Raw genomic sequence first — 21,642 nt, forward strand, 5'->3', positions numbered from 1 at the left:
TTGGGGAGCGTCGATTTTTCCCATCGTGCGCTTTTCATGCGTTTTGCCCCACCTAAAAATCGTTTCAGCGCTCTTCTTTGTTTTGTCTTTTTCTTTTCCAGATGAAGCAAAAGGCGACAAAGATGCCTCAAAAGAAAAGTAAAAATAACCGTTTTATTATTATTATTATATGTGAAAAGCAGTGAGATTGTTGAGCATTCATGAGAGGAGACGTGCTTTCATCGCCTCATCTTTTTTTTTCTTTCTCCACCCTGTTTCTTGATAACTTCGTGAAATCAAGGCGGCAGCATCAAAAGTAAAGAAAAGCACATATTCCACCTTGGCGTGTTACCGTCTACACTTACATCAAAAAGAATTCTTTCCACCGTCTCTTCGAATTATATATATCACTCGTTTCGATGACACCTTGAGCGTTGTCACGTGTGTGAATCTGTAGGAAAATTTTTTCTTCTTTGCTTTATATATGTTTTTGTTATTGGGCTTCACTGTTGCGCAACCGGTGTACGGAATATGTATATATATATATATATATATGTACGTCTTTGAGATGCACCGGCAACCTTTCTTCTCCGGACGCCATTTCTGCTTCCTTCCTTGTCTCTGCATTACTGCCTCTGGATAGCAGCGTTGTGTGCGCTGTCTTTTGACACAAGCACACACGAAACGTCAGCAACTCTTTGCTGTCTGCTGCGCCCAAGTTGGACACTCCCTCCTTTGGCTTCTTTAAATGATTGTTTTATACCGATCACAGTTCTATTACCCGCTCTGCCTTTTTGCGTTTTTTTTTCTTTGTTCTAGAACGAGTAGAGAAGCAACATCGCATTGGCAAAGGGTCAGCTTTGATGCTTGAAGAGGCCAGCGAGCACAGAAATCGGTGTGTGTGTGTGTGTGTGTGTGTGTGTGGGAGTCATTTTGTTGATGCTTTGGTTGTCTTTTGGCAAGGCAGCAATCGTGCAGAGTGGGGCGAGGAACGGCGAGCGGAGACAGGCGAAGAAGTGGCGATGCGAAGAAGATGGAAGGATGAAACCAAAAAGAAAGGGAACAAGCTCTATGTAATGATGAATATCAAAGAAGCAGCGAGGCATCTGCTTCTGCTCCACAGCGCTAACACAGGTACCAAGACTGGAAAAGAGAGAAGCAGGATGCACGATCCATACGAAGACGATGAAAGTCTTGTTTGCGAGGCGCAACGTGTGGGTTTGGGGAGAAAACCCCTTATTATCTTGGTGCATCCTAAGCGCTCTTGCGGGCTGCCATCGTTTATGTGCCACGTTGGCTGGGTGTTTCCTGCCCTGTCCAGCCGGAAAGAACAGAGGAGGAGGAGAAGACCACCGTGTAAGTGCACCACGGTTGCGTGCAGATGCTCAACACGAGTTCTGCTTTCCTCATCTGTTATGTTCTCCAACGTGTATGTGTTGGACGGTCCTCCATGCTGTTGGTGGGTGGGGCTACCTGAGTGTGCGTATTCGACCGAATCGTTTCGTTGGTTGACCCCCTCTTTCCTTTATAAATATCTTTCTTTCGCGTTGACACGTACCTTTTCTAATGCTAGGCTCAACTGCGCCACCTGAGCCCCCCCCCTCTCCAAACACACATAGCCACGCACCCACGTTTCTTGAAGGCGGAAACGCTTTCACCCCTTCTCAAAAAGTACACTTTGTGTAGTTGCTCTTGTCCGTCAGTTTTACCGAAAGGCAACTCCTTTAGAAAACGCAATGTCGTTTGCCCGCCGTGCAGTGCTCTTAACCGTCGGGTTGGCAGCGGGTGTTGGCTCGGCTCCGTACCTTTGCAATACCAAGTCGGACCCATCGCTTCTATCGGGGAGGATGTCGACTTTTATGGAGCGTTTTGGTGAAGGGAAGTTGGAAGGAATGCGTGCTGCGCGAAGCGCGAACTTTCTATTAACATCAACATCAACGTCCACAAACGCCCAGATCGAACACGCACCCCTTCTTTGCTTCATAGGGCATCTTTCGCGGTTCTTGGGCGTGGCAGCGGGTGGGGCAGCCGTTATGGGTAGCGCCCACCGCACTGCTGCGGCTGCATCAAGTGGGAATGCGGCGGGGCTCGCCTCCACAGCAGAGAACGACACAGCTGCCGCCGACGTCGAGTGTGCGATGGACACCTCGTCGTTTCGCGAAGTCCCCCACAAGCTCAAGGATCGCTTTCTCCACTACGCCCAGCGCGATCCCGCGTCGGGGGAGTTTGTGCTCACGCTGGACGGCTTCGTGCGCTGCATGCTGCTGCTGCCCGCGACGGCGGCCACGGCGTCGGCACCTGCTCCGTTTTCGGCGGTGGACGACGACGACGTGGCGAACGGTGAGCAGCAACGGTGGACCTCTCCCTCTTCTTCGCCGTGGCTGCAGCGACTGCCCCCGGCCGTGCGCCGCCGCTTCCTTCATTTCTTCCACTGCGTCGACATCGACGGCACCAACGCAATCGACTACGCCGAGTTTGTGGTTCTCTTCACGTTTCTCTCCACCCGGCGGCAGACCTTCGAGCGGGCCTTTAACGTCTTCGATCTCGACGACAACGGACGCCTCAGCGAGCGCGAATTTTGCCGGCTCTTGAACACCATCATCGTCGACCCCGCCGTGCAGGTGAAATACACGCCGACGGGCAGCCATTGGGCGGAAGAGGGAGGCGAGGGCGCGCCGCGCTCCACGTCAAGCCGTGCAGGGGAGTCGCGGCGCAGTGAACGGCAGCGCCAGCGGCACAAGCATGAACTGAGTTTTGAAGTTTCATCGCACCTGATGCGGCCGCTGCTGTTTGGGCCGCTGCCGCTGCACATCGGTGCGCCACCCGGGTCCACGTACTACACCGACGTCTCCGCGACAACGTCAGGACGGCGACGACCACCACTGCAGATCACAGCCGCTGGTGCTTCGTTGGACGTCCCTTCACCACACAGCGGGCGGTATACTACGGCAGCAGAGACAGGGATCGTCATCTCTGCCGCTCGTGAGGCGCCTGCAGGTGCTCCCTCGTCCGCCTCGTGGTGGGGCGACGTTGCCCGGAAAGTACAACAGGCGTGGGCGCCGCTGTTGTCCTTCGCCTCCTCTTCCACTGCTTCGTCGACTTCTGCTTCTGCTTCTCTTAGCCACACCTCATCGGCTCGAATGGCGGAGCTGCAGCAGATGGCGGAGCAAGACTCGCTGCTCGAGACCGTCTCCTACCCAACGTTTCTCTACCGCATGGACTACCTGCGCTGGGAGCTGCGCGCGATTGAGTTTGGCCTGTGCGACCCGTCCAACAAGGGATTTATTTCGGTGGAGGACTGCCGTGCGTTGCTGCGGCGCGACCGCCGGGCTATCACGGAGAGCACGAACACCGCCTCAACGGAGACCCGCGCCGCCACCGCGGACACAACGGAGATGCAATCCACCAATGGTGCGGTGCGTTGTGCACCCGTGACGTGGCAGGAGTATCAGAAGCTCTTCGACGTGATTAAAGAGTCGAATACGATTCTGCCTGCGCTGCAACTCATGTTGGACGCCCTCCCACCCGTGCCGGCGGAGGTGCTGCGGGGCGGTGCGATCCCAGACGACGAGCTGAAGCCAGCCACGCTGGCGGTGCAGGCCGTGGTGCACCAAACGGTGCTGCGCTACAACAGGAGTGTGGAACACCAGAGCACCGCGAACGAGGTGGAGCCGGAGTTGAACAACGAAACGAATGCAAGCAGTGACGGGCCGGAGAGAGCTGACACGGACGATGAGGGCACCGCACGCGTCGTGTCGGATGGGGCGGCCGCACAGGTGCGCTACAACAAGGAAAAGTTCGGCCTCTCTGCCGACCCCGCGCACTCGCCAGAGGAAAAGCAAAAGCGAGCGCGACGTCTGCAGGCCACGCTAGTTCGCCCGAGTGCACTCACCTGGAAGCAGTTCAGTCAAGTGCTCGCGGCCGTCGGTACTGTTCCGCGGTTGTCCGCGAAGGAGGAGGCGCTCTTTCGCACATTGCTCGACGATGATGGGTCGGATTCGCTTTCACCACATGAATTCGCGCATCTGTGCACCATGAAAGAAACCTTCTTCGCGGAACAATTGCCCCGTTTTGACGAGCCGAAACGCAACACCGTGCAGCAGTTTTTCTTTTGCATGCAACAACTGGAGTAGGCAATTGCTTTGTGCCTTTTTTTTGTTGCTTTCGTGTGTGTCGATGTTGTTGTTGATCAGTGCATCTGCATCGGTCATCCGTTGGTCATTGGAACAGCTCTTCTTTTTCTACATTATCTTTCCCGAGTTGTGCGTTTTCCAATTGAGGCTGTGAGCACGTAGGATGGTGTAAAGCAATAACGTTCTGTGCGCGTTATTGTATTTATTTATCTATTTGCGATGCACCTGACATAGATATATCGCATTCGAGTCTCAGCATCTCATAGCAAGTTGTCCGTTTCGGCGTTTTCGGTTCTCCCCAACGCGCTGCTTTGGACGTATTCGTTGCCCCGTGTCCGCGTCGCGGTTCGCTTCATCGCCTGCTCGGCCTGCAGAAAAAGGGGAGAAACCCCTCTCTGGCAGGATTCCTATCATGTATGCTTTTGGTAGTTCTCTACGCTCCTCTGCTCCGCTTTGCGTATTCTATCTGTTTTCTCCTTTGTTCAGCAGTTTTTAATCGTATCGAAAAGACTGCAAGACCAAACAATCTAGAGAAGAAAAGCATCGTTTCAATAGAACTGTCCAGCATAAAGTGCAAGTGGTGCAGAGAAGAGAAGGAATAGAATAGTAATGGCGTTGAACTCCACAGCCGTTGCCGCGGCAGCAAATCACACTCTGCAGGCCGGCGGCGCGGGGTTCATTCAACATCAACTGGAAAGCAGCTTTCAAATGGTTGCCAACTTCGTTGCTGGCGTCTTTGACCTTGTAGAGCAGCGAGTTCCCGTCTTTTTCCTCTGCGCTTTGCTGATCCTCGTGCCGCTCCTCGCAGGTACCTTTCGCGCTCTCACGCCGTTTGTGGAGAGCATGTGGATGGCCTGCACCTCCGTCGGCGGCACAGCGGGTGGTCTCCCGTACATTCATCGCAACATCGAGGTCCGCCTGCCGCCGCTTTATTTCGTGCGGGTGCCCAACCACAACGTGTTTTTGCAGAACGCCGTTCTGGTCTACGTGTGCCATCACCTCTGGCGCGAGCACCCGCTGCCGGCGCAGCTGTTAAAGTGCAAGAAGACTGCAGTAGATTTGATGGACCCGTACCGAAGCTGGCGGTGCAACGTGCCTGATTACTCACCTTTTCAAGCCGGTGCCCCGTTGGCCCCACACCACGATGACGAGCAGAAGTTGAAGCTAAGTGAGCTGGACCGATTGCGCGTGGTGCGGGTGCCAATGGACGGGTGGGTGCCGGTCCTGGAAGACAATATTGAGCTATCTTTCCACGAAGAGTCGTACACCCTCGTTGATTACAGTAAACCGTGGACAAGACGCAGACTGACGCTCCGCTGTCGAGCCACACCAGGGGCCGCCGCTCGCCTTGACGCGTTTGTGAAGCGTGCGCTGGAGCTGTACGCGGAGAACGCCCCTTCGAAGGAGGAGGACGATGCACGGTGGTTTTACTCGTACTGCGGGGAGGCGGAGGGTAAAGTGTTCTTTCAACAGTACGTTCTGCGCAGCAACAAGGGCTTCGACACGCTGTTCTTTCCGCGGCGCGACGCGACGCTGACGCTGATTGACCAGTTTGTGCAGCGCCGCGGGCGGTTCGCGGTGGAGGGCTTCCCGCAGAAGCTGGGGTTCCTGCTGTACGGCCCTGCTGGGACGGGACGGCACACGTTCGTGAAGGCGCTGGCTGCGTACACGGGGCGGCACATCGTGTCGGTGCCGCTGCCCAAGCTGCGGACAAACCAGCAGCTGTACGACATCTTCTTTGTGCGCGACTTCCGCGCGGAGGAGAACGGGAGCGCGCAGCGGCTGCGGATGGAGGATGTGATCTTCCTGTTCGACGACGTGGACGCGTCGGAGCCTGTGGTGTGCGCGCGTGCTGCGCGGCGCGTTGTGCAGCGTCGTGCGGCTGCGCGGCTGACGGCGCGTGAGGGCGATGGCGACGGCGACGGCGGTGCGCTGACGAACTGCGTGATTGAAATGGACACGTCGTCGTCGCGGCCCGTGCTGCGAGCGGAGGAGAGCGCGCTGCCGCTTGCGATGCTGATGGACCTGGTGCTGGGCGGCGTGGCCGCTGCTGGCGGGAGTGGCGCTGGGGCGGGTGGTGATGCGGGGAGCACGAAGGAGGAGGGCGCTGGCGGTGCGAGCGACGGCGGCCACGGGAAGCGGAAGAAGGGGAAGCGTGACGCCGGCGCGGGTGGTGCGAAGGGCGGCGACGCGGTGGGCCCGGACGCGCTCGGCGGGCACTTGTTCGGGATGAATGACATGCTGTCCGGTGAGCACAAGGACAAGCTGGACCTTGCGGGGCTGCTGAACGTGCTGGACGGCGTGGTGGACGCCCCTGGGCGGATGGTGGTGATGATCACGGAGCACCCGGAGTGGCTGGACCCTGCCCTGATCCGTCCCGGGCGGTTCAGCGCGCGGCTGCGGTTCGACTACATCGAGATGGCTGCGCTGGTGAGCATGCTTGGGCTGTACTACGGGGACGTGGTGCACGCTGCGTGCGGCGTGGGCGACGCGGTGGCTGCGGAGGAGGCGCGTGCGCGTGCGGCGCGTGCGGTACACCGGGAGCTGAGCGGCGCGCAGGCTGCTGCAGTGCGTGCTGCTGTTGCGGCGCTGGAGGCGGAGGCTGTAGCCCGCGGTGAGGGGTGCGGGTACCGCTTTCAGGTGACGCCGTGCGAGGTGGAGATGCTGTGCATGGAGCAGGACACGCTGGACGGTTTCTTGTCGCAGCTCGCCGCTCTGGTGCGTGGGGTGCTGACGGTGTGATGTGACGGTGGGTGTCCAACGGTATGCATAAATGCTGTCTCCACTTTCTCTCTCTTCACATGATGTGGCGACCCTCATCGCACATGTTTCGTTCTCTGAGGCTGCTGATGGAGCACAGCCGCGGCTGCAACACGGTTTAGCGTTGTCGCTACCGCAGGGACAGTAAGCAAACCTTGTGGCAGGACGGAGTATACTCAGTTCTACACGTCCGAGCGTGTCAGCGAGTGGGCATGCGCACGTTGTCAAAACCGGGAACGCTATGTGAACGCAAAACATGAAATACTATTTACCTGCTGTGCTTCGTTTTAGTAATGTCCGCTATTAGTGTTAGTTCTTTTTTCTTTCCTGCCCCTCCTCGGCGACGAGTGATAGAGATGTGTTGATTTCAGCCCAGCGGACGCACCGTAGCGGTTTCAAACGGTGGTACCACATTTTGTTTCGTACGCGATGCTGCGCTCGCACGGATTCAAGGATACCTTTGTGTGTGTGTGTGTGTCTGTGTGTGTGTAGAAGGAAGGAATGAGCACAGAGCAACAATTACTGCTGGACGAAATGTACGCGTGTACGAAGAGGAGCTTCAATGACCTTGCATTCAGACCCGCGTGCATGGGTGTTTGGACGTGCGGATGCCAGGTCCCTGTGGCGGTACGCGGCGGAGTGTGTCTGGTGCGTTGCGGAGATCCTGCTTGGACGTCTCGTCGCCGTTAAGATTTATACGTCTGGATACCTAAGTCACTATTTCTCTCCCTTCGTCACCAAAAACATTTACTGATGATGGCGATGCTGTGGTTGTCACTGTTGACCAGCATTTCTATACTTCACTCTCTACTCTTATTGCTTTGCCGGGCAGCGCTTTTATTATTATTATTATTATTATTATTATTATTATTAGTTGGGAGCATTGAACAGGCACGCCTTTCCTGCGTCTTTGTGCTCTGCGGGGTCCCAAACCGGGCTCGACACACTTTCTCGCTTCCGTTTCTTGTGCCGCTGGGCCGCAAGCACGAAAGTTTTTAAGGATTAAAAATACGGTTCAGGTAACGGAGGAACAGCCGCCTTCGTAGAGCAGTAAACGCTGTGGTCTCGCAACCCGAACAAAGATCAGCACATCCGAGGGAAAAACGGAGACACAAAACGAAGTGGCGCCGGCTAGACAGTGTACAACATGAGTCGTGGTCTGTTTTCGCCTAGCGGGGGCGCTGCCCTTGAGGACATCCAAAATGACACGCCAGCCGAGCTGCAGCGGGTGGCGATGTTCATCCAAAGCGGCCTGACGGGGCTCGTGGCGGCGCTGCAGTACTGGCTGCCCTTCCCGCCGGAGTGGCTGCTGCTCCTCGCGCCGTTTATGATTGGTCTAGTGCGCACGTTGTGGCCTTCAGTGAGCAACTGGATCGATCTGCGGCGCAGCGGCGTTGGCCGGCGCTACGCGACGCGCACCATCGTGATGGAAGCGCCGCCATCCTTGTACAACGCGTCGTCGAACCTCAATGACATGATGCTGAACGCGGTGCTGGTGTACCTGAATGAGTACCTTTGGCGTGAACACCCACTGACCGAAGATGAGCTGCGTGGGCTGCAGATGCGCGTGTTGCTGATGGATCCGTACCGTTCTTATCAGTCACGGTTTTACAACTCGCCGTTCAAGCCCGGCTACGACGAAACTGATGCTGACGACGAGCAGAAGCTGAAGCCGCGGACGGTGGGGCGGCTGCGCGTGGTGCGAGCGCCGATAGGTGCTTTCGCGCCGACTCGAAAGGACGGCATTGAGGTGCGTTACGACGATTCAGAGTTCTCCGTGGCTGGGTACACCGATCCGTGGACACGACACAAGTTGACGCTGCGGTGTGCAAAGACGAAGGACGCCGCGGCGAAGCTCGACGCGTTTGTGAAGCGTGCGCTGGAGCTGTACGCGGAGAACGCCCCTTCGAAGGAGGAGGACGATGCACGGTGGTTTTACTCGTACTGCGGGGAGGCGGAGGGTAAAGTGTTCTTTCAACAGTACGTTCTGCGCAGCAACAAGGGCTTCGACACGCTGTTCTTTCCGCGGCGCGACGCGACGCTGACGCTGATTGACCAGTTTGTGCAGCGCCGCGGGCGGTTCGCGGTGGAGGGCTTCCCGCAGAAGCTGGGGTTCCTGCTGTACGGCCCTGCTGGGACGGGACGGCACACGTTCGTGAAGGCGCTGGCTGCGTACACGGGGCGGCACATCGTGTCGGTGCCGCTGCCCAAGCTGCGGACAAACCAGCAGCTGTACGACATCTTCTTTGTGCGCGACTTCCGCGCGGAGGAGAACGGGAGCGCGCAGCGGCTGCGGATGGAGGATGTGATCTTCCTGTTCGACGACGTGGACGCGTCGGAGCCTGTGGTGTGCGCGCGTGCTGCGCGGCGCGTTGTGCAGCGTCGTGCGGCTGCGCGGCTGACGGCGCGTGAGGGCGATGGCGACGGCGACGGCGGTGCGCTGACGAACTGCGTGATTGAAATGGACACGTCGTCGTCGCGGCCCGTGCTGCGAGCGGAGGAGAGCGCGCTGCCGCTTGCGATGCTGATGGACCTGGTGCTGGGCGGCGTGGCCGCTGCTGGCGGGAGTGGCGCTGGGGCGGGTGGTGATGCGGGGAGCACGAAGGAGGAGGGCGCTGGCGGTGCGAGCGACGGCGGCCACGGGAAGCGGAAGAAGGGGAAGCGTGACGCCGGCGCGGGTGGTGCGAAGGGCGGCGACGCGGTGGGCCCGGACGCGCTCGGCGGGCACTTGTTCGGGATGAATGACATGCTGTCCGGTGAGCACAAGGACAAGCTGGACCTTGCGGGGCTGCTGAACGTGCTGGACGGCGTGGTGGACGCCCCTGGGCGGATGGTGGTGATGATCACGGAGCACCCGGAGTGGCTGGACCCTGCCCTGATCCGTCCCGGGCGGTTCAGCGCGCGGCTGCGGTTCGACTACATCGAGATGGCTGCGCTGGTGAGCATGCTTGGGCTGTACTACGGGGACGTGGTGCACGCTGCGTGCGGCGTGGGCGACGCGGTGGCTGCGGAGGAGGCGCGTGCGCGTGCGGCGCGTGCGGTACACCGGGAGCTGAGCGGCGCGCAGGCTGCTGCAGTGCGTGCTGCTGTTGCGGCGCTGGAGGCGGAGGCTGTAGCCCGCGGTGAGGGGTGCGGGTACCGCTTTCAGGTGACGCCGTGCGAGGTGGAGATGCTGTGCATGGAGCAGGACACGCTGGACGGTTTCTTGTCGCAGCTCGCCGCTCTGGTGCGTGGGGTGCTGACGTTGTGACCTGGAAGCTGACGATGCATCTAACTGGTTTATGTGTGTTCGCATCACGTGTTGCCCACGGCCTCGCGGACAACGCGTTTCTTTCGTTCGTTCGCGTTTTACGCAGTTGCTAATCCTGACTTTTGTTCTTTTTGTTTCGGTACCTTACCTCATTTTAACCTAGACGTGCTCTCTTGACCTATTCGCTGCTGACCTTTAACAAATACATATGGTGAGGAAGAGAAACCCGTATTTTTTTTTGTTGTGGTGTTCCGTTGAAGCGTGTGTGTGTGTGTGTGTATGTGCGCCAACACGATTCGTTGTGTGAGTGTCCGCCTTCCTTTGATGCACTGATGGTCTAAACCACGGACGTTAACTCTGAAAGGCAGCAAGAGGTTTTCGAATTTGTATTCCCATGACTTCACGTTTTGGTTTTCTTTAGTACTCCGTGACGCTGCGGTTGAACTTAGGTGGAGTAGAGCGCGTTCGCAGTACCATGTGTGTTTCGCTGTTTTTGTTTTTCCCCTCCTCACGCACGAGTGCCTACGAAACGACAGGAGAAGAACAACTTATATCACGTAGGAGTAGTTCCTTCTCTAAGTCTGTTGCATCGGCTGTTGAGAGAGGTGCTAGATGTCACAGTAGAGGCGTCCAGCTGGAAAAGGAAGCAACACAACGGTATTATTGTTCGTGAAGGCAACGATCGAAGAGTCAAAAACGGATTTCAAAGAAAAACCTCTTGTGTTACCTGTCGCCTCACCAGTGAGCGTAGGTCTGTGGAAGGTGAGCGAATACGTGTTACAACCAGTGTGCATCCCAACTCATTTTTGACTTTGTTGAGTGCCCCGTCTCTCTAGTCGTGAGCGTTTTTTTTTTGTTTGCTGTTCATCATGAGAACTCATGGAATCGTTCAGCACAATCGTTCATCTCGCAGTTGAAGCGCAACCGTCATGCATTCAATAGAGCATTTATTTGCTGTCGATTTACTGCCGGCTTCGTTGTTCACGACGGAGGGGTGTATGCTACCGTTGGCTTGAAGTTGTTTTTCCTACGCTCTGCATCAGCCGAAGCCGCTGTCCTTCTCGGGGTTCAAACAGCTTTGCGCCTGCATTTATTCTCGCTCTCTCTGACCCTTTCTTTCCTTGTCAGTTTTGGGGAAGCAGAGTGGTTTTGTTTTTTACTTATTGTTTAGTGTCGTTAACGTCTCTAAGTTGCTTCATAACACCTTTACAGCACCGGCAGAAAAATAAAGACAGATAGCGAGAGGGCAGACGAAATTAAGTGGTCAGATTATTACCGTTTTAGTTCTTTTTTTTTGTAGAGTGTGTCAAAGCACATCAACCACAACAGGTGTGACTTTACCCCTCTTTTCCTCTTGTCGGTTTGACGGTGACAGTGGAGTTGCTGCACCCAGCTCACCAGACCACGTACGTCAACGATGACGCATTTCGCATCAGGAGAATGGAACTTCCACCAGTACACAAATGATGGAGCGGCAGACGCGGCTAGCGTCGCGCTTCCGGGGACGGTGGCACCAAACACCGTTCGATGCCCCGCGCCGCGGCAAAGCCTTGACTGCGAAGGAGCACAAAACGAAGTGCTAAATAGAGTCTCCAACGAGCACGCGCAGCAGCTGCGATGCATATACGCGAAGCTCTACCCCTATCAGCGGGAGCTTTTCCGCGTCAGCGCCCTGCAAGACTCCTTGGTTTACCTGCAGACGGGCGGCGGCAAGACCTGGGTGGCCGCGGCGCTCATCTCTCTCCATCTGGCGATGCACCCGACCTCGCGCGTCTTCTTTCTGGTGCGCACAGTGGCGCTGGCGGCGCAGCAGGCGAAGGTGTTGGAGCGGCTGACGGGTGTGACGGTGGCATGCGTGGCGGGCGGGGCGAAGGAGTTCCGCACGGTGGAAGCCTTCTGCCAAGCTCCGCGCTGTCGCGTCGCCGTCATCATCGATACGCGCTTCTTCGAGTGGCTCAGCGCGGCCCCGACCCTCGTGACAGAACAGCTCGCGTCGCTCGTGCTGCTCGACGAAGCCCACCACGCGCAGGGTGGAGCGTACCAACGAATTTGTGAGCAACTTCACACGTTACGCGATGGCAAGGCAAGGCAAGTGACAGTGGAGTCCATGTGCCACCTCGACGATGCAACCCTACGGGAGCGACTGCATATTGTTGGCCTGCGATCTGCCGCCGCGACCGTTCTCGCATCCCGGCTGCAACGCGCACACGAGCAGGAGCGGCGGGTGCGTGAGAGACAACTTTGCACGGGTGGCCCGCCCAACTCGCGCCCGTCGCACTCCTCCAACCCTGACGGCGTGGGGGAGCAGGTCGAGAGTCCTGTGCTGGAGCTGCTGTTGAGCTGCTACCCACGCGACATGCCTCTTCCGCAGCTCGTTGGGCTCTCCGCCTCACCGGTGGTGCACTTCCAGAAAAAAGAGCGGGAGCTGGTAATGCTGTTGCTCACGCTGCAGTGCCGACTTGTCGGTGTAGTGGAAGAGGTGGCGGACTTAAAGCTGCACCGGCCTAACCCGGCCATCACGGCGCTCTCGTACCTTCCCCTCTACGAGGAGCGCGTGTTGCAGACGGCGCTGCGGCGAGTGTTGTCGCACGTGTTTCGTCGCATGGAGGCGCTGGTACCGGAGAACGGGGCGCGAAAGAAGATGGAAATCCTTCGCACCACCTCGGTCGCCTCGCCAGGGTTTGAGGCATGCTGCAACCAGTTCCTCACGGATGTGGCCATGACGGAGAAGTTCAAAAAGACACTGCGCTTTCCTCCCGGAAGCGTGTTGGAGAAAGAGGTGCGGACGTACCTGGCAGCACAGACGACGGGCCAGCATGAATCCACAGCGCACAACGGCAGCGGTAGCGCCGTACCCCTGCCGTTGCTGAGCAGCGAGGAGGAGATAAAGATGTGCGCCGACTTCATTCTTTTCGGTCTTCAGTTTATTAAAGCGGCAAGCAAAGCACTGATCGCGCTGCAAGACGAGTCGTACGAGGCGATGATGCGCTCTTTCACGCAAGATTTCTCCCACGAGGAGGTCGAGCGCATTCGCGTAGGGTGCGGCCCGATCACTGCGATCGTCCTCCGCCCTGTGATTCTGTCTGTGTTCCAACTCATGGGCAGCCTACGACACCAACACCCTCTCGCGCTTGCCGAGCACTCCAATGAGACTCTTTCTACGCAAGACACGAGGTCATCGTACGCTGGGACGACTAGTGCCTCTGCCACAACTCCCGTGTCAACGCTTTCCTTTTCACACGCTGTCTCGATGGGCGACGCACTGCAAGCTGGCAGAACCCTCCTGCCATATGGACTGCGAAGCCGCAGCACCCGCGTTCAAGTGCTCATGCGGGTCTTCACGGAGCTCGCCATGGTCGCGGTGGCGATGACGCACGCACCGGACGACGTGCTCGAGCATAACCTGCGCGTTCTCGTCTTCGTCGAAACACGCGATGCGGCGGCGAGTCTCATGCGGATTTTCTCCGAGTACTGCCCCTTTGCCTACAAGGTGTTGCTTCCCGAAGTGCTGCTGGGGCAGAAGAACGGCAAACGCGTTTCGGACAACTACATGACGCGTGCGGCGCAGACGGCGCTGCTCGAGAAGTTCCGCTGCGGCGAGACGCGCCTTGTCTTTGCCACCACGGTAGCGGAGGAGGGCATCGACGTGCCGGACTGCCACGTGGTCCTCTACTGCCATCGGCACACCGAGCTGCGCAACATCGTGCAGAGCTGCGGCCGCCTCCGCATGAAGAACACACTTTTTCTGACACTATCGAACCTGCTGAATGGGCATCCGCGGCTGGGCTTCATCATGAGCGCTATTCACCACACGGGAAAGATGCTGCAGCGCATGTCATCTCGCTGCCGTGCCGACGCCTGGTGCTTAGAAAACGATGAGCTTCTTCTTGGCGGCAGCGTTAACGACAATGCCAACGGCACACAGAGTTGCGGCAGCAGCGGGTTTTTCCCTGTCACCCTCCCGGTCAACCCGAACGAGGCGTCGCGGCTCACCACACAAGATTCCACGCTGCTCGCGCGCCAACGCAGTATTTTGCTCGACCTCCAACGAGCGCATCGGACCGAGGTGTTTTGCATTCACAGCCGCGATTTAATGGGCGAGGTGGTCTCGTTCGTGCAGGTGACAGTGATGATGTCCGTCTCGGCCGGCGGGGGTGGGCACGACACCCCTGTGTCGTCGTTGTCCGCTGGTCTGGGGCGACCGCAGAGCCGCTGGGATCACATCTCCGGCACCGCCAGCGGCGGGCTCATCAAGGCAGCGCAAAAGGCTTTTGTGGAGTTCTGCAAGGATGCACAGCAGAAAGGCTACCTTACCACCGAAGGCAAGATACCTCTCCTCGCCAGAGCGGGAGGTGGCGGTGGTGGTGGGGCGGCAGCAGGGGTCGGCTCCTCTTCTTCTGCTGCTGCTTCGCCTTTTACTGGTGTGGTGGCGTCTTGGGACGCGGGGTTGGCCGCGCTGAGGGTTCAGCGCAGCTACGCGAAGACGGCGACCCCCTCCGTCGTCTTCCTCGGCCGTTTTTTGTGTCTGTGCAGCCGCAAGACGTGGCCCCCGTCGGTGCTGGAGTACTTCTTCAAGGGGCGCGCTGGCGTGATGGCGATGTACAACGACGATCTCTGGACATCGCGAATTGAGCCGCAGACGGTGCTGCGCGAGGAGCTCCGTGCCGTCGACGCACCGCCCGCAAGATTTCACCTCCCCAAGATCGGGAATGCAGCGTTGAGCGAGGCACGGCGGTGTGGAGCAGGCCTTTCGTCCGCCGCGGCAGAGTCGGATAGCGTGAGTGAGGTGGGCAGCTACACCTTCAGCAACGCGTACTCGTCCACCACACCGACCAACAGTCAGGACAGTCGCAACTGGTATCGCGCCGTTCACCAACGCCTCAACGAGAATCCTGCTGGAGAGCCATCAACGCGAGATGCGGAGTTTGCGGAGGTGGAATTCTTGCTGCCCATGTCCGTGGTGGACGCGGTGCAGGGGTACGCGTTGCCGCACTCCCCGCGAGCGTCGCAGAGCCCGCTGAGTGATGCGGATGCTTTTGCAGGTGCGCAGGACGCTAGGTGCAGCGATGGCAGCAGCAACATCAGCCAGCAGCACTCCCCTGTCGCTTCTCCGGCCTCGTCGTGCAGCTGGCGAGCGTCTGCGATCGGCGCGACGGAAAGAACCTTCTCGACGGGGGCCGGCTGCGGCGTGACGGAGTGCGATGTTGAGCTGCGAACAACAGATAAAACGGGCAAGGAGAAGTCCACACCTATGCGAAGGGTCTGCATCCGCTACCAAGGCGCACACGCCAGCAAAATAATTTCGGTCGAGGGGCTGCGGTGGCTGGGCGTGACGGTAGTCTACGGCGTGGACGAGGATGAGATGAAGGGTTTACTGTCCACCTGTCGTCAAGTTGGTACCCTCGAGTAGGCGCCATGGAGGAGGAAGAGAAGAGCTTAGCTTTCTTCCCCCATCCCTCTCAGTACTACGCTGCGGCAGATCCTTTGGCTTCTTTTTCTTTTCCGTCTGCTCCCTTTCTTTTTCTTCCCCTCCCCCCTCCCTATCTTTTACGCCTATTAAATCACACGCGACGACTGCGTCTTCACCGCTCCCCTTTCTTTGCCGATGCCGCCCACTCACCACTGTGGTGTGTGAGCGGGAAAAGGAGAGAAAGGAAAGAGAAGGTTCATTTTGCTATTTTTTTTCACCACGGTATCTTCAACACAACCAATAACAACAAGAAAAAAAGAGTACTGCGAGTTGGCTGTATTCTGAAACAGCATCTCTGCACAAGTCAGAGAGAAAAAAGAAAGGTGTACAGACACGACACCGCGCTCGCAAATGCCGCTTCTTCTTGTGAACCTGTTTATCGAATACACAGGTACAGCGCACAACAGCACCATGAATTTATTTCCCTCCAAAAAGGGGAAGACACACTCTTTGCATCAGCTGACTGCTACCGGCGTGCATCACACGCTAGAAACGGTAGCATCATTTCCCGCGCGACTGCCGATGCGCTATTGTCTTCTTGTTGCTGTAATACGAGGAGAATGCGATATATGTATTTTGTTTTTCTCCCGCTTATTTTTCCCATTCTCCCTTCTAATTTCCTTATCGACTTAAACTCAATATATATCCCCCCCCCGTGTAGTGTTCTCTCTGACGTGTGTGCGTCAAACAAGTCTTTTGGTATTCAACCTCTCTTATTCATTTACGTAGTTTCCTCTCCCAAACGAGAGAGCAGACGGACAAAAAAAAAGAGAAAGAAGAACGATCGCGGTGAGATTCATCGGCACGTAAACAAATAGGCCAAAAAGGAAAAAAAATTGGTCAAAGCGAAAGGTGGACGAAGAGTGCGTGAAGTTTGATCGTTTGGGTAAACAAAGAATTGCGGTTTGGTCAATAGCACCAAAAAACGACGCAGAGAGAGGAAAACACCTTCGTTGGTAATCACTTAGTCTCATTATTATTATTATTACCGTTTTCTGTGTGCTCTCTGAAGCTGCGGTCAGCTTCTCCGAAACGCTAAAAAGCTTTTCTGTGTACTTGCTCGAGGCCGCTTCCATTTCTGAATACCACACACATCAGAAAAGCTTTATTTATTACTATTGCTATTATTATTGTTATTGTTATTTTAATTCGATCTTCCTGCTTTTCCATTCGTCTCCCCCTGGTGCAGCTGGTGACCTTCTGCTTTCTACCTTGCAGTATTGTCGTAGAGCAAGGAAGAAGAGACAAGAGGCGGAGCATCCGTTGCTGCTCGCTCTCTGCTGTTTTGCACAGGTACAGCAAACAGACAAAAGAAGAACAACATCAACAAAAAGCAGGCGCTTGATCTCTGAACCGCCACAATTTGAGACGGGAGAGAAACGCACGTGCGGGTTTTTCTTTCTTTTTTGCCCCCTTGAAGTACGTTCATAAATTGTGGCCTAGGTGCGCCATCATCAGTTGTACGTCTCCGTGAAGAACAGAGTGGCTGAACATTAGGCACGTTGTTTAATCTGTGAGGAGCCTATCGATCGCGAAGCTCTTAAGCCTCGCAGGCCTCTTTTCTTTCGCTTGCGGTGGTTTCTCTACTTTTGTTTTATTTGTTTTTACCTTTCTTCACTCCGTAGGACTGAAGTACTGAAGAGAAGAGGCGCTTTTTGTTTTATTTCTGCTTCTTTCGGTAATATATTTAACCCCTTTCTAAGCAACGGCTGCAGAAGTGTTATTATTATTATTATTTTCTGAACTCTCTCTTGCCTGTGTGTTATTCTTGCTTGTTTGTTTGGGGCGTTGATAGTGGCGGCATATTAACGTCGTTGTGGACCTTCTTAACTCTTTTTTATTGTTATTGTCGTGTTCTTTCACGTGAAGCGGTTTCACTTAAGATTGCATTTTGCTGTGGTGGCGAGTAGCGACGGGTGTATCTGTTGGGATTTATCGCAAAGGCGGCTCCGCTTGAAGTGAATTTTTTTCCCTTGTGCTTTACTTCCGCTTATACATAGTTCTGTTTTATTGTTGAAGTGTTTGTGGCTGCGTCAGCCCACGCAAGACTGTGTTCGTATAAAAAGAAAAGAAGAACCAGCTGCTTTCGGTGGAGAGAGAAAAACTTCTTTCTCGTTCGTGGAAGAAAGCACGCACACACACACACACAACAATACACATTAGCGGGCACATGGAGTGTGCTGCTGCCCCACAGCAACACCAGCAGTCGTCGCCGCTGGTGCCGCCAGCGGAGCCATCCACTGGAAGTGGCGAGCCCCACCATCACTACGTGAACCCACTCGTGTCCAACTTTCCTGCGGTTGTGGGGCCGAAGCTGCCGTGCAAGTACCGCGTCCGCCGCGCCATCGGTCGTGGGGCCTTCTCCACTGTTTGGCTTTTAATCAACAACGAAACCGGCGAGACGGTGGTGGGTAAGCTGTCCGACACGACGCACGCCTCCAGCGCGAACCGGGCCTTTGCGTGGGCGGAGGTGGAGAACATGCGCTGTTGCCACCACCCCAACATCATCACCCTCATCGAGACCTACGAGGCGAACCAAATCGAGCTCTACATTCTCGAGTACGCGAACGCGGGTGACCTGCAGACGCAAGTGGACACGCGTGCCCAGCCGCCGGCGAACACGAACAATGGTGCGCCGATCCCCTACCGCGAGGAGGAGGTGCTTGTCATCTTTGCGCAGCTGTGCCTCGCCATTCGCTACCTGCACGACCGCCGCATCATGCACCGCGATCTTAAAACCCCCAATGTGCTGCTGACGCGCAGAGGGCTTATCAAGCTGGGCGACTTCGGCTTCTCGCGGCAGTACCAGGAGAGTGTGTCGGGCGAGGTGGGCAACACGTTTTGCGGCACACCCTACTACCTCGCCCCGGAGTTGTGGCAGCGGCAGTCGTACAGCTACAAGGCGGACATCTGGTCTTTGGGGGTCATCATCTACGAACTGCTAGCGCTGCGAAAGCCGTTTCAGGCGACGAATCTGTCCGAGTTGATGGAAATGGTGACACGGCAAAGTAGCTTCGAGCCGCTGCCGGCCGATCGCTACTCCTGCGAGCTGATTCAATTAGTCAACCAAATGCTGAGCGTGGACCCCAACAAGCGCCCATCGGTGTGCGAGATCTTGGCCTCTCCGCTCTTTCAGCAGAAGGCGTTGCCCATCTTAAAGATCAATATTCGCCGTATTAAGAACCTAGAGGACGCCGTGCAAAGTCAGTTGGTGAAGGATGTGGATGCGGTACTACGCGACACACAGAACGATGCGTCTGAGCCGAACAGCGGATAAAAAAAAAGAGAAAAATGGAAGAAGGAAATGAATCCGAAATCGTAGTTAGATGTGCGTGCTGAAGGAGTTCTTGATTATCTCTTTCTTCCGGTGCGAAGGCACGAGCAACCTGACAAACGATTAAAGTCAAGAGAAAACTGTGCTTTTTATTTTCAAGAAGAAAAAGAAACGATCGATCGTGAGAGTGCTGTGTGTTACTTTGAAGCCGGAGAGGCATTTTTGTTTTACTTTGCTTCACATACACACACACACACACACACGAACGTATATCTATATATTAATACAAAGTCTTCTAGTTTTGTTTTGTATTCACATAAGTATATAGATATATATATATATATTGACTTGCAGCTTAACATTCGTTGGACTTCTTCTCTCAATTCGTTAGTTTTTTTTTGTGGGTGACAAACCGCACATTTTTTCTTGGAGGTAAGTGAATTCGAAGGAGATATCCTGTTGTTTCTCCTAAGAAGGCATCCACGAAAAGTATCTTTTTTTTTCAAATCACTTTTTCCTCACTTTAAGTTTTATTCTTAAGGCCGCCTTTTTTTTTAGGACTCCGTGTGTAAAGTGTAGGTGCAGGAATATCCACCATCTGTTTCTTTCCTCGAATTGTGACGATTGGCTTTCGCCTCCATGCCTTTTGACCTTCCTTCTTCTCTGCTTTGTGTTTTAACTCACGTGAGAATGGTGGCGTGGGTGCATTTGAGCAAGATCCTTCGGGAGCTTCTTGCTTATTGTTGTTGTTCTTGTAAACAGCGTGGAGTCACCTGAGTGACTGAAGTGTCGCTCTTTTGTTATTATTGGCCGTCATCCAAAATAAAAACGGCAGTAGTTCAACTCATCTGTTGCTCCACTGCAACTCGGAGAGGGTAAAAGAGAAGAAACGGGGAGAGCTGCGAAGCGGACGAATCGGAAGTCCCCGAGCAGAGAATTTATGGCCTTCTTTTGAAGAAGCGTATTTTATGGTGACTCAGAATACGGTTACTCTGCTATCAGTTACAACGAACACAGTCGAAAACACGCACATGTAACACGCGCGTTTTCTTCTTTGCTTTTCTCCCGTTCTGTTTTTTGGTTTCACCGTAAGTCCATGCAAAACAACTTTTATCTTGTTGTCCGCACGCAGCAACCCCAAAAGAAACGAACGGGTTGAAAGCAGTTTAGAATGAGCGAGTGCTCAACAACAAAAAAAGAGTAGAAATCGATTTCCGAAATGCTGTGAGTCATTCGTGACGTTTCAACTTCCGCTTCCATTGCAACCGTGCGCCGCGCCGCGTAAGTTGACCTCTTTCTTGTTTCGCTCCTCTGCGGCTTCCCCCCTCCCTTGACGTCTATTGACAGAACGTCACCTCTTTTTGCCGACTCCTTGTTCTCCTCGTTTTTCTCGATGTCTATCGTTGTTCTTTTTCTTTCGTTTTCTTCCCTTCCAATGTAAGCTATCTTCATATGTGGAGTGCTGGCTTCGGCACGTGCTCCTTCATCTTTTTTTCCCTCCCCTCTCTTTTATTTGCAATATATTTTCCTGAGGCGGATCGTAGCGGAACAGTGCAGTTGTTTTACTACGGCATGCGAGGGGGACAACAAGGTGATGTGGACTATCTCAGGGAGGAAAAGCTGCAGTTTCGGTTCATACATTCCTGCCTTTTAGTGTTCTGTTGTTGCTGCTGCTCGACGCACCAACGAGGCAAAATACACTCTTACGGTGTCGTGCTCTGCGAAATTTGTGCTGGTTTCTACTGCGTTTGTTGCGTTGGTGGTACCGCTCTCCATTCGTATTAGGCCTTGGCAGCGGTTTTTTTTTTGTTTGGTTCTCTTCTGCTCGGATGGGATGGCAGATTCATGGTTTAGGTCGTTCAAATATATATATATATATATATTTACTTCTTTTGCTGTTAGTGTTTTTGTTTGCCGTTGGCTTTTTCTTCTTCTTCTTAAGTCTTCTTTTTTGTTTCGCTTTTCTGTGGTCCTAGCGAACGCAAACAAAAAACAACCAAAAATCGGAGCGTGTGTAGCGTGCACCACGTCAGCACGCAGAACCGCGAAACACGAATGCTGTCGTGGGTTGGATGAGATTGTTTTGTTTTTTTTTCCTACTTTCGCATTAGTGAGGTATCGAGATCACTTTTTTTCAGATCATCTTGGACAGCTTATGCTTTCACTAATCATCCCATGTCAGGGATGACAATTATCTACTTTTCACCATCAGCAAGGTCAGCAAACAAGGAAGCAAAAAAAAAAAATGAATCCTCTTTCACGGGATACAGTGAATTAACGCGGCGGCTCCGAAGAGGCAGAGAGAGAGAGACCCACGGAAAACGGAAAATTATTATTATGATGATTATTATTTCATCCTACCGCTATGCGTGGCTGTCTTCCTCGCTGTACCACACTATGAGGAGCTTGCGAGAACAAACTCGTTCTCTTGGCTGCGCCTTTTCCTTTACTGGTGAACACGTTCTCCCACTGACGTGTATTTCGAGCACCGAATCTACTCTTTAAAAAAATAGCAATCACACGCCTCTGACTCTTTCTTCTTTTTCCTTCTCTTGCATCCGCAAATCATGACAGCAGCAACAACAACAGAAAGGGGAAAACACCCTTTCACCGTGCCACTACATTGGACAAAATAATAACTCTAAAAGAGCATTTTCTTGTTGCTTTTAATAAAGCCGGGTTTTCTGTTGATGCTGCTATCGTGGGCCACCCCTCGACCACGACTGTCTTTTCTCTCAGTTTCATCTTTTTTTTTTCTCTTTTTTAAATTGAGGGA

The 21,642-nt window shown here is 54.8% G+C and overlaps 5 protein-coding genes across 6 annotated transcripts; all 5 read left to right on the top strand.

Moving 5' to 3' along the window:
• Window positions 1-1,550: 1,550 nt before the first annotated feature.
• ABB37_00090 (hypothetical protein) lies at window positions 1,551-4,112 on the top strand (the record flags this gene model as incomplete). The annotated part of the gene is made up of 1 exon (XM_015796152.1): window positions 1,551-4,112. The coding sequence occupies exon 1, from the start codon at window positions 2,013-2,015 to the stop codon at window positions 4,110-4,112; it is 2,100 nt and encodes a 699-aa protein (XP_015664160.1). The 5' UTR covers window positions 1,551-2,012.
• A 484-nt stretch (window positions 4,113-4,596) lies between these two features.
• ABB37_00091 (hypothetical protein) lies at window positions 4,597-6,854 on the top strand (the record flags this gene model as incomplete). Of its 2 annotated transcripts, none has more annotated exons than XM_015796153.1 (1): window positions 4,597-6,854. In XM_015796153.1, exon 1 carries the CDS (start codon window positions 4,722-4,724, stop codon window positions 6,852-6,854), a length of 2,133 nt encoding a protein of 710 aa, XP_015664161.1. In that variant the 5' UTR covers window positions 4,597-4,721. The 2 variants fall into 2 exon arrangements, with proteins under 2 accessions (XP_015664161.1, XP_015664162.1); XM_015796154.1 differs by having other exon boundaries at window positions 4,600-6,854.
• An 848-nt stretch (window positions 6,855-7,702) lies between these two features.
• On the top strand, window positions 7,703-10,122 carry ABB37_00092 (hypothetical protein; the record flags this gene model as incomplete). Its single annotated transcript, XM_015796155.1, has 1 exon — window positions 7,703-10,122. Exon 1 carries the CDS (start codon window positions 8,020-8,022, stop codon window positions 10,120-10,122), a length of 2,103 nt encoding a protein of 700 aa, XP_015664163.1. The 5' UTR covers window positions 7,703-8,019.
• A 1,417-nt stretch (window positions 10,123-11,539) lies between these two features.
• On the top strand, window positions 11,540-15,532 carry ABB37_00093 (putative ATP-dependent DEAD/H RNA helicase; the record flags this gene model as incomplete). Its single annotated transcript, XM_015796156.1, has 1 exon — window positions 11,540-15,532. The coding sequence occupies one exon, from the start codon at window positions 11,540-11,542 to the stop codon at window positions 15,530-15,532; it is 3,993 nt and encodes a 1,330-aa protein (XP_015664164.1).
• A 719-nt stretch (window positions 15,533-16,251) lies between these two features.
• Window positions 16,252-18,869, top strand: ABB37_00094 (putative protein kinase; the record flags this gene model as incomplete). The annotated part of the gene is made up of 1 exon (XM_015796157.1): window positions 16,252-18,869. The coding sequence occupies exon 1, from the start codon at window positions 17,763-17,765 to the stop codon at window positions 18,867-18,869; it is 1,107 nt and encodes a 368-aa protein (XP_015664165.1). The 5' UTR covers window positions 16,252-17,762.
• Between the last annotated feature and the right edge of the window lie 2,773 nt (window positions 18,870-21,642).

The sequence above is a fragment of the Leptomonas pyrrhocoris genome (genome assembly GCF_001293395.1).
Source record: "Leptomonas pyrrhocoris isolate H10 chromosome Unknown, whole genome shotgun sequence".
In the NCBI taxonomy this organism is placed as follows: Eukaryota; Euglenozoa; class Kinetoplastea; order Trypanosomatida; family Trypanosomatidae; genus Leptomonas; species Leptomonas pyrrhocoris.